The sequence below is a fragment of the Lolium perenne genome, chromosome 1 (genome assembly GCF_019359855.2).
Source record: "Lolium perenne isolate Kyuss_39 chromosome 1, Kyuss_2.0, whole genome shotgun sequence".
Taxonomy (NCBI): Eukaryota; Viridiplantae; Streptophyta; class Magnoliopsida; order Poales; family Poaceae; genus Lolium; species Lolium perenne.
The window spans coordinates 204,995,467-205,009,117 of record NC_067244.2 but is presented as its reverse complement, the minus strand read 5'-3'; the positions used below and the strand labels follow the sequence as shown (position 1 = coordinate 205,009,117).

Sequence of the window (13,651 nt, the reverse complement as noted above, 5' to 3'; positions counted from 1 at the left end):
GACTGATCCATTGCAGAGTATGCAAGGATTCCAAATCGCCAAGATGAGCCACAACTTGAGAACAGATTAAACCTCTCCAAAATAAAGGCAAACCATGTCAACGCCAAGGATTAATCCAAACTCCAGATTGAATAACAATGCAAGAACACATCGTTTTAAGCGTACAGAACTAGTCAATTCAAGGAAAGCGTTCTCAAGTTAAAATGACATTCCAGATTTCGCAATGGCGTATAATAGTTGACAACAACAAGACCCCAGAACAGTGTAGGCCATTATATTCATGGCCCTCACTTCGAAAGGCTACTGAACGATTCAACTTTAAAAGGACATAAATACATAATGCTGTTGTTGACTGTCGATCCATGCTGAATTGCCGACGGAATCAAGCCGTTCTACTAAAGCTCAAGGGGTGAACAAGCAAAGCCAAAATATGTAAAACGTTTGCCAGAATTTCTCAAATTGTGATTAAGGAAGTGCGTCAGCATATTCTAACAAACCCAGACTTCTCACAGCATTCCCCCAAAGCAAGAGTTCAAAAAATGCCACCATCAGTTTCCTAGTCCTCACAAACAACTCTTCTCTTACAAGTCTCAGAAACCTGCAAAACAAGTTGTAAACATAAGCATGAGTCTCACCAATCTCATTGCAATAGTTCTTGTAAGCAAATATACACTAGGAACTTCTGAATACTCTTATGGAGAGAATGCGTGACATAAAAAAGAGGCGTTTCTTCCATTTGTTCTTGAGCTCAATATAAATACAACTAAACAGAAGCATGGGTTCAGAATTAAACAGCAACACAAGGAGATTCACGTCAACATCGCTTTGAAACAATGAAAGAAATTAGGTGCCATCTGAACATGAGTTGTTTATTTTCTACTTTCTGGTGCAACAAGAATTACGATATCCTTATTTTACGAAGTAGCAAGAGCATGGTTCAGTTTTGGCAAGATCAGTGGTGATTATATTTGCAATGATGAAAGGCGATGGCTCACCATAATGAAAATACTCGGAATGTACTAAGCTGTATTAAACATTACGATTTGTCACACTCCCCCATTTTAACTTTGAAATAACAAGTTAGGTCTGGTGAATCACAAATAGCACTAGTTAATACTATTTGGCAGCCGGCAGACAAATGCACCAAATAGTACTTCTGTTATTTCGAAGTAACAAATTGCAAGAATTTTAAGAGGAATGGAATGTGATAAATAATGTATGATACAAGGAGAGATAGTTATGAGAAAGTACCAAAATACGAATTATCTGGTACACTTCATTTCATCAGCTCTACCTCTACACGTAGAGTGTTCTTTTTGTCTGTATCTGGCGAAACCTCCCTTTTGGCAGTAGTCTTTTTGCTCCAATCTTCAACCATGCAAACAAAAGCTTAAAAATCGTAACAAGGTAAACATTTGTCTGCATGGTATGCATGACTTGAAATGGCATAAAAAGCTGGGACATTGAACAAGAGTACTGACTTGATATAACTTTACAATAATTACAAGAATGAAATGCAATAGAGTGATAGACATTTGAATAACCAATCGAATCAATAACAAAAAATACCTTGTTCCCTAGGATGTCCTAGTACACAATACATATGCTGTGATATGAAAATCAGGAAACCAGGATAGAGCATTACACTGGTATATATATTTAAGCAAAATAGAAAATTTGGAGACACAATGAAATGAGAATACAAGGTAACATACGACTCCAAAGGAGTGCGTTAAAGGGAAGGACTGGTGCAGCAAGATGTCATCTAGCTCCCAGCAGCAATGGTTGGGGAGGCACATCCACATTGTGCGTGCACATGGCAGGAAAGTAGTGCATATTGAAAGAACTTTTCAATTATATAAACACAGACCATAAATTTGATACTTGGCAATACAAAATTGGTGTATTGGTAAAGGAAACAGAAGGCATAAAAAGTCAATGAAGTATCAGGGTAACCTTTATCTACCAATACAAAGTTCATATGCTGATAATTTCTCCATATGTATATCTAAATCCAATAAAAACATAAAAAATAGGCCACCGCAAATGACATACACCGTGGCGGCCACTAGGATGGGACTTTGGCCGATTGTGATGTAAAGGGCAGGTGTACCAGAAGATTGGGACAAGCAGACTAGAAGTTAGTCATTCACTTGGCTCTACTCCTGCAGCTTATTGTTCCTACCTTGGCTGCACTTCTCTTCTGTACTGTGGTAGTGGTAGAACCACACTACAAAGGATCCAAACACTACTACTCTTCCCCAAATTCATCTCAATTTCCCTCAATTCACACAAAATTCTAGCACAGTTTGTATAAAGAGGACCCTGCAATGTACACGCGCCTCCAAGCACATCATTTCAGAAGGCAGGTTTAAATGGAATGTGTCCGATCTAACGTATATGTTCAGTACACACGATTCAAACAAGCAACACAACAAATTATGGAAATTACCTATATGAGGAATTTGGCTTGTGTCCAGCCAAGTTGGGAGCACAAATGGTAGGAGGGGGCAGGGAAACAAGAAACAGATGAACATACTAGAACACACTCAGCCTTTCACTTAGCTTTAGCTCTACTCCTTGGACAGCCTAATTTCCTACTTTGGGTGCACAGCGTGCACTTCTTTTGTATGTACTAGTGATGGTCCACAATTTAACCCCAGTTCACCACAATTTTCGCTCAATTTGGACCCAAATTCTAGCAGCACAGTTTCTATACAGAGAATCATCCTACATAAGCCTAGTCCAAGCACATATTTTCAGAAGATGTGTTACTAAATCAAAATGTGCCCAAATCAAACAATTCTATACTAGTATACTCATACTCACCGCTTCCGTAGCTCAAAGGGCGAGAGTGTTACCTGCGTATGGGATCTTGGTTGATTCCAGCCATGTCGGGAGCACACACGGTAGGATGGGGACACGGGGTATGGCTAGACGAGAACTCCCGGTAACCTTCTTGTTAACCATGTCCACGCCGAGAAGCTGGTTGCCGCAGACGAGGTAGACCACATTGGCGTTGAGCGGGTCGATGGCCCCAATCGCCGGCATCTCCTTCAAGGGCGGAAACTGGTTGCGTTCGTCCATCCAGATGTGGAGAAATGGCACCTCGTGGTCCAGCGTCCAGGAGCTGCCCCCGTCGTCGAGGGAGAAGGCGCTGATCACATAGGGCTTCTCCTTGGACACCTCGACGTAGCGCATCTTCCCGTCGCTGACCCCCATGCGCCGGTACCTGCCGAGTTCCTTGATGAAGACCATGCCCTTGAGGTCAGGCAGCACGCTCCCTCTGGGCAGCTCCACGAAGCGGGGCTCCGGGCGGTCGCTGAGCGGGTCCACCGAGACGGCGCCCCAGCTCTCGTCGACCCACCACAGCCGGTCGCTGAAGGCCACCACGGCGGTGACGACGTCCATCTGCCGCCCAGCTGCCGGCAGAGGGGACGGCAAGCCCGCCAACTTCTCCCACTCCCCGGTCTCGGAGAGAAACCGCCTCATGACCAATCCCTCCTCCTCCTCCCTGCCTCCGGCGGTGAACATCTCAGCTACCGCGTACCTGTCCGGGGGCGCGTCGCTGTTTTGGGATTGGGTGAGGATGCCGAGGTGGTTGCAGGCGGAGGTCCTCTTGGTGTCGTCGATGTCCGGGAGGCGGTAAAGCTCGCCGCTTAGCGGGTTGCAGACGAAGCGCGTGGTCTCCGGGTTGGTGTCCATGTCGGTGAAGGAGAGGTTGAGTATGGCGGATACGAGGGAGTCGCGGTGGTCGCCGCCGGCGCCGACGGGCCGAAGCGGGACTCCCAGAAGCGCACGAGGAGGAAGCCGTGGCCGCTGGTGGCGCAGACCTGGCCCGGGACGGAGCCGTGCTTGCCGGTGGCGGGGTCGAGGAGAGGGCGCGGGTGGACGAAGTGGGCGGGGACGGTGAGGTTGGTGAGGAACGGGGGCGCGTCGAGGTGGCAGGACGCGCCCGGCGCCGGCGCCCCCGACTTGTCCATGGAGGTGAGCTGGATGAGGGCCCACGGCGGGCGCGACGCGGCCGTGGAGAGGGAGCGGCGGAGGCCGCCGGTGAGGAGGCGGAGCATTGTGCGGCGGATGGGGCGGTGCGGTAAATCCTACTCGTAGAATGGAGGAAGTGCAGTGGGTTGGGGTTGGTTCACGTTTCACGAGACGACTGCTGTGGACTTGTTCTACAGAGGGGTTCGGATCCCCTGGAGTTGGCCTCAACTCCTCCGCGTGGAGTTGCACAAATCTCAGCCCTCCTTTTCTCTTTATGGCCCAGATTTAATCAGTCATAACAATTTATGATTTATCTTAATTAAACGTGCAGGGAAGCAGTTTCAGTACACACTGAGATTTGTGCAACTCCAAGCAGGTATGATGAAGAGTTTTTGATTTAGTCAAAAAAATATGGGGATGTGAGGGGATGGGAGGGGGGATTATGTCGTTCAAAATTGGAGAACTAAACGGACTAGTGGAAATTTTCCGGGATACGAAATAATCCCCTCTCATCCCCATAAATACCCTAGAAGTAAACAAGACCTACATAGGATGGAAGCGAGCAGTGATGGTGTCCTTGAGACGCCACCTCCTCTCGGTCCTCTGCTTCTGCAGAACAGGCAACGTTCCAAGGAAAACCGGAGAAAGAAACAGAGGACACACAGGCTACCAAAGTGCTGAGCCTCGTACGTCATTTGTAGCCACGGTTAAGCAAGCTGCTGGATTCAAATTTGTAGGCACGCTCAAGGTGAAGATCTTTCAGTTTTTGCAGTCCTCCAGACTCAAGATTTCAGTTGCCTTTCAGCAGTTCCAGGAATTTGAGGTTACGTGGGCTTAGACGAAATTAACCTTTTTTTCCAACGTTCAACACAAAATAACCTTACATCGTTACCACAAACATGAGGACCACGTTGTGGATCATATATGACTCCTTTGGCCAGGGAGTCATGCAGTCGTTCAGCCCCAAAGACTCTTTTGATGCTTCTGAGAGCTAGCTAAATTCTATCCAGATGATTTTAATTCGGAAAAAATTTTGTGATCTTGCTAAATTAATGGTGTAGACAAATAAGCATATTACTTTTCCATTGGTCTATCACCTTCTAAAGTTAGTACTGATATGCCGGTTGCCACCGCATGTGGAGAGATGCTTTTCAGCTATGAATGTTGTGAAGAAGAAGTTGCGCAATAAAATGGGTGATCAATTTATAAGTGATTGTCTAATTTGCTATGTGGAGAAATACATGTTTTCTGCCATTAATAATGATCAAGTGTTTAATCTCTTTAAGAAGATGAAAGATCGACAATGGAAACTTTGAAATGTGAGTGGTTCTACATGTTTGACTTAAAAAAAATCGAGAGCACGCGTAAAGCGTGCATTATCTTTATAGAAGAAAAAGCATATCAAGTAACAAGATCAGCACCACACTACTGAGAACACACACTCCACCCTCTCTCCGCCTAGGCCTACTCTCTCGGTATATCTAGCCTCCCTCCTCTCTTGGCCCTCTCCAAAGGTGGAAATCATCTCTAATCTGGATCACCATTTGGTCTACCGTTTTCTGCTCCCTCGCGTTTGCGAAAGCCCTCGCATTCCTCTTCCAGAGCGTCCATGCCGTGTTGATAACTATGGAGTCGAAACGCTTCCTATCAATCCTCCTCACTCGCTTGTGGGCCTCCGTCCACCATCTCTGCAGGTTGCTCGTGAACCCTGGGTCGGCGATCCGTAGATTCGCGTTGTGTAGAACCCTGCACCAAACCTGTCTCGCATAAGGGCATAGGACTAGGATGGGATCTACGTTATCCTCCTCTTGCAGGCATGTATACATGTCTCGCCCTCCTGTCGGAAGTCCACAGCCTATACTTCATATCCAACCACGCAAATATCTTGCACTTCATGGGTGAGAAGGAACCCCACATCGGCTTGCTCATACTCCATCTGACACTCCCTTGGCAGAGCATCTCATAAGTGCACTTTGTTGTGTATGCTCCTGATTTCGCGCCTTTCCATGATATGTGGTCTGGTCTCGAGACGTCTCTCTCCACTGTTTCGACTGCCTCCCACAGCCTAAGGCATTGCTTCCAAAGCTCAACTGTCATCTCTCCGGCTCTCCGGGTATGTCATCTATCCATCTGTCCTCATGCAGTGCCTCCGCCACCAGGCGAGTGTTCTTTCTCCTGGTGGGCACCTTGGCGAAGACCTCCGGCGCCAACTCCTCCGATGTGTATCCACTAATCCATCTATCTCTTCAGAAATAGGTCAACCGCTCATCTCCTACACTGAAGCGAGCACTTCTGGATCATTCAGCCCTGGTAGACCTTGCCAAGGTCTCTCCGGGTCCGTGCGTCTAAGCCAAAGGCGTCTCACTCTCAGGGCGAGGCATGTTTGACTTAATTATACTTGTTTAAAACTCGTGATATTAAGTTGTCTTTTTTGTTTAATTTTCATAGGAAGACGGAAGTTTCCCCAAAAGTTACAATGTTTTCAGAACTACTTCATATTAAATATGTAATTTAGGATTCCAAGTACTCGGTATGCCTCCACCCTTTGGCTTTAATAGAAATACTGAACATCTATTTTATGATATTTCATTTTCTATGTTGTGCTAAGTGGTATGATCTTGTTTTGAGTTGGTTTAAAATTATACAATACTATAGTTAGTTGATGACCAAATCCTGAGCGAACCCATCGACAAAATTTTCTGGCTCCGCCCCTGCTTCTTATGAACGGGAGTTATCCAAAAGGGTTATTCCGAAATATGGTTATTTTCATCCTGGATTTTCAAAATAACGCTATTTTAGTCAATTCACACTTGGGTTCTCGTGCAATTCACCACTCTTTTCCAAGTCTTGTGATGTGTGGAGTTACTTCTAAAAAACCCCTTGGTACTCTATTGCTGGTGTCTACAAATTAATCCACACCTCTGCCCATTAGCTGGGTATGGAACTCTTATTTTCAGAGAAAACGTCAAATCTATGTTTGGTTGAGACAAAACTCGATAGTAGAACAATATTGCCAAAAAAAAATCCAAATTAAATCGTACGGCTGCATCCTATGTCGGCTCCATGCTACGGAAACAAAGGATCATCTTTTCTTTTCCTATCAGTTTGTGAAAACCTGCTGCTCTTACTTATGCCCCAACACTGATATGCACATTAATCTTCTCTGAAGCAGGAGTTCAGTGTGCCTTTGTTCATGTGATGGAGATCATCACGTTAGCATCCTGGACTATCTGGAAATTCGAGAATGATGCAGTCTCTTCAACGCAATTGAGCCAAACCTTTATGGATGCCAAAAATAAAAAGAGGAGGAAATGCAATTGGTATTTCACAGAGCAAGGAGAAAGCCTCGTTCTAATCTCAGTAGCTTGTTAAAAGGATTTCTATAGTAGACATTAGGTTGTTGGTATTTTTAGATCTATATAACGTAACTTCTTATTCACATATTTTTTTCTTACCGTAGAAAAATACCTAGTACTACTTCTCCTACTATTAGATATCCATACATACTCCTCCATAGAAAGAAGCATCATCCTTTGAAAAAACGTAGTTCTTTGCTCCCTGCAATAGAATCACGTCAACCATGGATCCATCCTTCCTAATGAATATCACAATCGTCCATTTTAAAACGCATTCACACTGTCTGCAGAAGTTCTTCCATGAATTGCGCTTCATATCAGATATGGAGATAACCATCATAATTAATAAAAATGGATTGTTCTAATGCACATGCAGTGGTAATCGATATCAGATTACCATTTATGCTTGCAAACAGTTTTTTTTTATAAGATGGATCCATCTTATATTTAGGAATGTGACCATCTTATATTTAGGAATGGAGGTAGTAAAAAACAAACTGTTTTCTAGCATAAACGGCAATCTGACCAAACCATCTTATACTTAGGAACAGAGGTGATAGTTATTAGAAGGCGTCTAATAAGATTAAAGAGAGTGCATCCATTTCTCATAATCAGCATGCAAATACCCTATGCAAAACAATCTGATCCCATATTTGATGATTATAAAGTGAAACAGCCCAGAACCAAACACTTATGTGCATGAACATTTTAACAAAGAGCATAAGCATGATGTCTTGCAAGTGATGTTGCATTTCTGAGACTGTCCGATAAAAGTTGCCAATGAAATATGATCAATGCCATGTAGTCATCCTATTCAACAATTGTGCACCTAAACAAGTCTGAGATACATAAGAAGATTCGTCCATTTCACAGAGAATTGTATCATCCAATAGAACAAGCCCAGAATTGTCACAAAATTTCCCCAAAACGAGATCTCAATACTTCGGTGCTACCTTCAACTTTTTTGTTGGTCAAAATTAAGGAACCTGCAAGGAAACATAGTAAGCAGAAATACTTCTGGTAATGACATACTTCAAAAACATTTTTGTTGAAGTACTACTTCAATAACATTTCAATATTGGTGATAGGCCAATTTACAGCATGGTCACTTGGTAAGAAATAGCAAGCAGCATACTTCAGTTCAGTCCTGATTTGGAAGTCCAACTTTGCCCCAATTTCATGTCTGGGATAAGTCAGACCAGGTACTGGAGTAGTTATGACAAAGTAATACTACTCTGCGTAGGAGTCAAGCACTGAGGACAGCGGGAACAATTGAGAGTCAAGAAAGTCTAGTCAATCGCTGTGCTACCGACTCATTGGTAACAAGTAGTCTTAAATAGTCACAACTAGTCAGATTTTTCGGTTGGAAGCAAGTACCAGCTCAAAGACCAGTCTAGTGACTAGTCGAACGACTCTCAATCATTGCCGAGTAAGGAACATATTCAAGCAGCATACTTTATTTTCTTGTAAGTGTAGCATGATTGAACAAAAAGAACTCTGTTATGTAATCAGCCATAATATGTGTATACAGTCCATAAACTAAAACATCATCATATTCTCACAAGTGACAAACATATGTAACTAAACATGACTCGAACCAAACAAATTGAAGTCAAGGCTAACAATGGTGTTCTAGTATATATATTAGACAATTAAAGATAACCAGTTCAACATGGTGATTTGGACACATGACCGAAACTTCCTTGTTTGTGCAAGGAACAGATTGTTAGGGGTAGTGTAGAAGAAATGCGGAATCATGGACACAGAAAGAATAAGGTATGACTTCAGGGTACCCAAACAAGAAAGAGTTACTTAAGAGAAAGTACCAAAGGTAAGTTAGCTGACACGCTTCAGTTTTTCTATCCTCTGTCTACACGAACCAGCATCTCTGCCAAAGTCTTCCCTTTGAAATTTGTCTTGTCACTCGCAGGGGTTCCTGAGATAATATTGGCAGAGACAAGAACTTGAGTAAGAATAACACATAGCAACATGTGCAGTATTATATATTTCATCGCCGCACCAACAATTGAATTGGAAAACAACGTTTACGCATTTACCAGCGCAATGGCATATATCGATACATTGACATTAATTATAGAAGCAAACAGATTTTATACATGATTGACAGTCCCATATCAAATGTGATCAACCAAATGCACCTGATTCTCTAGCAATGCCAAGTTCCCACCACTGACGTTCTTATTATTTCGACAGGACAATTACATATCTATATGTTGACATTAATTTTTTTCGACAAAACGTTGACATTAGTTAGAAGCAAGACAATTTTACATAGTAGTCAATCCCATTAAAATTCTATCGACAAAATAACTGTGATATGGATTATGGATGCCAGATTCCAGCTGCGATATCCTAAAGAAAAGCAAAAGCTACTGCTAAGGATGGGCAATCTAATTCCAAATAACTGTGATATGGCCACAATTTTCAAGATATCAACGATTAAAACACACAGTTCAGGAACTTCAGTACAAATACAAATGGTGTATATTAAGAAAAGAGACTCTTAAGAAAATAATCCATGCTGCTCACAAGGTTCTAACAACAGGCACATTATTTGAGAAAATATTGACTAAAACCTGTGCCATCTAAATTAATGGCCTTTGAATGCTTCAATATCCAATGTGGTGAAATTAACAAGCATGTTGGAGCAGGAAGCTTATATATATACCTGGGATATAGCTTGATGCAAGCCATGTTGGGAGCACGCATGGATGAAAGAGACTAGAGTGGCGCTCCATTTGACAGGCTATTTTTTCAGGAAGAGGACTCCTCCAAATCTCCTCTGCCTTAGCCATGTCCAGGGCAACAACAGCAGCACGATGTTGGACGTACAAAACGTTGGCTTTGAAGGGATCGATGGCAGCAATCCACGGCCTGTGGTGGTCTAGTGGCATAGTAAATTCATCGGGCGATGTCTCTGGAATTTGAAATCCAATGGTGTGATCCAGCGTCCAGCTCCAGCTCTCGGCATCGAGGGAAAAGGAGCCGATTATGACTTTCTTGTCTTTTTTACCCAGGTGGACGAACCGCAGTTTCCCCTCGCTGAACCCCATGCGCCGGTACCTGCTCATGGACAGACTCACTGCCAGGTTACCGACATGTGGAGCAGGCAGCACACAGTCCTCCGGCAACTCGACGAAGCGACACTCCGGCCGGTCGCTGAACGGGTCGACGGAGCAGACACCCCAGGTCACGTCCACCCACCACAGCCGGTCCCCGAACGCCAGCACCTCGTGGTCTACCAGCGTCCGCCGCTCAGCGTCCTGCGGCCCGGCCACGCCGACCATCGGCCGCTCCTCCCACTGCCCTGTTTCCGACAAATACCGACGCACGACTATGCGGTTGTCCCCTTCCCGGAGGCTGAGCTGAGCGACCACGTACCTATCAGGCGGGCCGCCGTGGGAGCCTTCGGGGGACTGGGTGAGCAGGCCAAAGGGCGTGACCATCTTCGCGGCATCCGTGTCCGGGGCAGGGAGGCGGAACAGCTGGCCGCTTAGAGGGTTGCAGACGAAGAGCGTCGGGTCCCGCTCAACTCCGCCGCCCGCGTCCAGTTCGTGCATCCTGCGGCACTGGCGGGTGTCGAGGTACTCGAGGAGGAGGAGGCCGTCGCAGCTCGCGCCGCGGACGATGCCGACGAGGAAGTCCGTGTTGTAGCCGCGGGGGTCGACGAAGCGGGCGGGGACGGAGAGGCGGGAGGCGCGCGGGGCCGCGTTGAGGTCGAAGGACGCGCGCGCGCGCCCGCCCGGCGAAGGCACCCCTGACGCGTCCAGCGCCGCCTCGATGTTCACCATGGCCCACGGGGGGCGCGAGCGCGCTGTGGAGAGGGGGCGGCGGAGGGGCGCCGAGACGGCGCCGGCGAGGCGGCGGAGCAGGAGGGGCATTGTGCCTCTGGATGTGCCGGTGACGAAGCAGAGAGGAGAGAGGAGTGGAAGAGCAGCGAGCGATTTTGCGGTGCACATGGACTCGGCCCATACCATACGGTTCTGACATTTTCTGGCAAGACGAAAGGTCACGTCGAGCGTCAAGCCGTGAATGGTCTCACAAGAAGACGACAAAGGGGTGTCAGTTCGAGCTTCGCAAGCTTTTGAACCCGTCCTACCATCAACTCCTACGAATTTCCTTCAAATTGCAAACTTGAATTTCCTTCTAATTGCAAACTTGCTGTCTCGCATTCTTTTTAAAATTAGATGATTCAGAATTAAGTTAGTTCTAGATTAACTCAGAATTAGCCACGAGACCCCACAAAAAGTCAAGAAACACATCTCCTAATGGGGTAAAGGTCGCACTAGCTCAATCCATTAGTATTTTTCTAAGGATCGAGAAAAAGTTAAACTCCAAGGATTCTAAGATTTGGCACATGATCTTTTGGAGTTTTTCCTTCCTCTATCTTAATCCATTACTCCCTCCAATTTAAATTAGTTGACTTCACTTTGTCTAGATACGATGTATCTACTCAACAAACGTATCCAGGTACATCCATATCTAGACAAATTGAAATCAATTAATTTGAATCGAAGGGAGTACTATACTTGAAAGAATCAAGAAAAAATAAAACTCCAAGTATTCTAAGATTTGGACACGAGAATTAGCCACGGGACCTCACAAAAAGTCAAAACACATCTCCTAATAGGGTAGCTCAATCGAAGGTTGAAGGTTGCACTAGCTCAATGCATTGGCATTTTTCTAAGGACCGAGAAAGAATAAAGATCCAAGGGTTCTAAGATTTGGCACATGATCTTTTGGATTTTCTTGTGAAATTCTAGATGTTAGCCCAAGACTTTTAGTACAGAGTAGTTAATTCTACCTTTCCACGAAGTTCGCCACTCACTTTTTTAAAAAAAAATCATCCCAAAAGTATGAAACTCAGCATCTCATTTTTATAAATGTCCATCCCTAGCTAATTTTGAAGTTTTGAGATTTCCTTGAAACCTCCTAGAAATTCATTAGAACTAGAAAGTCAACTATAGATGTTGGAAGTTCTTTTCTGAACTAAGGTTGAGTTAGGCTTCTGATCCATTGTGGCATTCCCAGTATCTTTAGTCCCACCTCGGTTGTGGGAGAAGGCCACAAGCCTAACAAAAGGACGAGATATCGCCTAGAGGGGGTGAATAGGTATTTTAAAAATTATTACAGATTTGGCTTCTAAGAATGTTGAATTAAACTTATGGCTAACTTTTTCACCACTTCGGAGATGGCAACCTCCCCAGCCATTTCACAACCAGGGTCAGGCCGGCAAAATCTAGGGCCCCATGCTAAACTCTAAAATAGGCCCATATCTTACTAGATAAATATAAATAAATAATAATTATAATATATATTTTGTGGGTCAAAAAATTTAAACTCATGGTATGATCGTATACTGATGGTAAATTCGACTTAAAAGTTCTTTTAAGTTTAAAAACCTGACTGGACCAACGGTCCAAAAAAATCTACATCTAATGGTTTTGATGCATTTAAGCCATTTGGGTTTTAAAAATTAGGAAAATACTTTTAAGATCTCAAACGCTTATATTCAAACCTATCCCAACAAATACATGTACATAAATTACCCTATTATAAAATTATCCCCATGAAAGGAATGTAATACAACTAAATGAAATTTATCTCAATCTCTATAAATTAAAGTCGAGGTGATTAATTATTTAACTTAAATATGAGAAGTCAAGATATCGTAATACATTTTCTTTAATATGTTTAAGACTTGAACTAGAAATTTATTTTAACATATTGGTATAGCGTGTGTGATTTATATATGTAGCTTGTGTGAGTTTTATTCGACACTAAAAATAATAATAGTAAAATTGGATCATAGGCATCAATCAGAAAAGAGAGGAGAGACGAAGAAAAGAGAAACAGATTAGAAAATGAAATGAGCTGCTACAACCTACGAGAATCGAACTTGGAACCTCCTATTACTCTATTAGAAAGGAGAGACACATCAAAGAAAACGGAGAACAAAAAAGAAACAATGGAGAAACTAAAGATGAAGTACAATAAAGAAAATCAACAAATGACTCCAAGATCTAGATCCCAAGAGTTCCCCTCACTTAGAGGAAGAATTCACCGGTGGAGATTGTAGATCTAGTTCTCCTCTTTCAAATCCCTCAAGAATATGCAAGAATCATGAGAGAGATGGAGACGAAGCAAACTTTTGAGATTCAACAATAAAGTATGAGAGAGAGCAAAAAAGAATGGTTGGCCTTACCTCCTCAAAGAGGAGGGAGGACTATTGGGAGGTTTCCTGCAAAACAAACCGGCCGCAAAATCGGCAACACTGGGCCATAGGCCGG

At 43.9% G+C, this 13,651-nt stretch overlaps 2 protein-coding genes across 2 annotated transcripts; both read right to left on the bottom strand.

Moving 5' to 3' along the window:
• Positions 1-219: 219 nt before the first annotated feature.
• On the bottom strand, positions 220-4,089 carry LOC127320510 (uncharacterized). Its single transcript, XM_051349825.1, has 3 exons — positions 2,862-4,089; positions 1,252-1,368; positions 220-598 (listed from the first exon to the last, which is right to left on the bottom strand). The coding sequence occupies exons 1-2, from the start codon at positions 3,703-3,705 to the stop codon at positions 1,277-1,279; spliced, it is 936 nt and encodes a 311-aa protein (XP_051205785.1). The 5' UTR covers positions 3,706-4,089; the 3' UTR covers positions 220-598; positions 1,252-1,276.
• Positions 4,090-8,046: 3,957 nt separating this feature from the next.
• LOC127320399 (uncharacterized) lies at positions 8,047-11,291 on the bottom strand. The gene is made up of 3 exons (XM_051349818.2): positions 10,030-11,291; positions 9,167-9,276; positions 8,047-8,326 (listed from the first exon to the last, which is right to left on the bottom strand). The coding sequence occupies exons 1-2, from the start codon at positions 11,240-11,242 to the stop codon at positions 9,200-9,202; spliced, it is 1,290 nt and encodes a 429-aa protein (XP_051205778.1). The 5' UTR covers positions 11,243-11,291; the 3' UTR covers positions 8,047-8,326; positions 9,167-9,199.
• Positions 11,292-13,651: the final 2,360 nt, after the last annotated feature.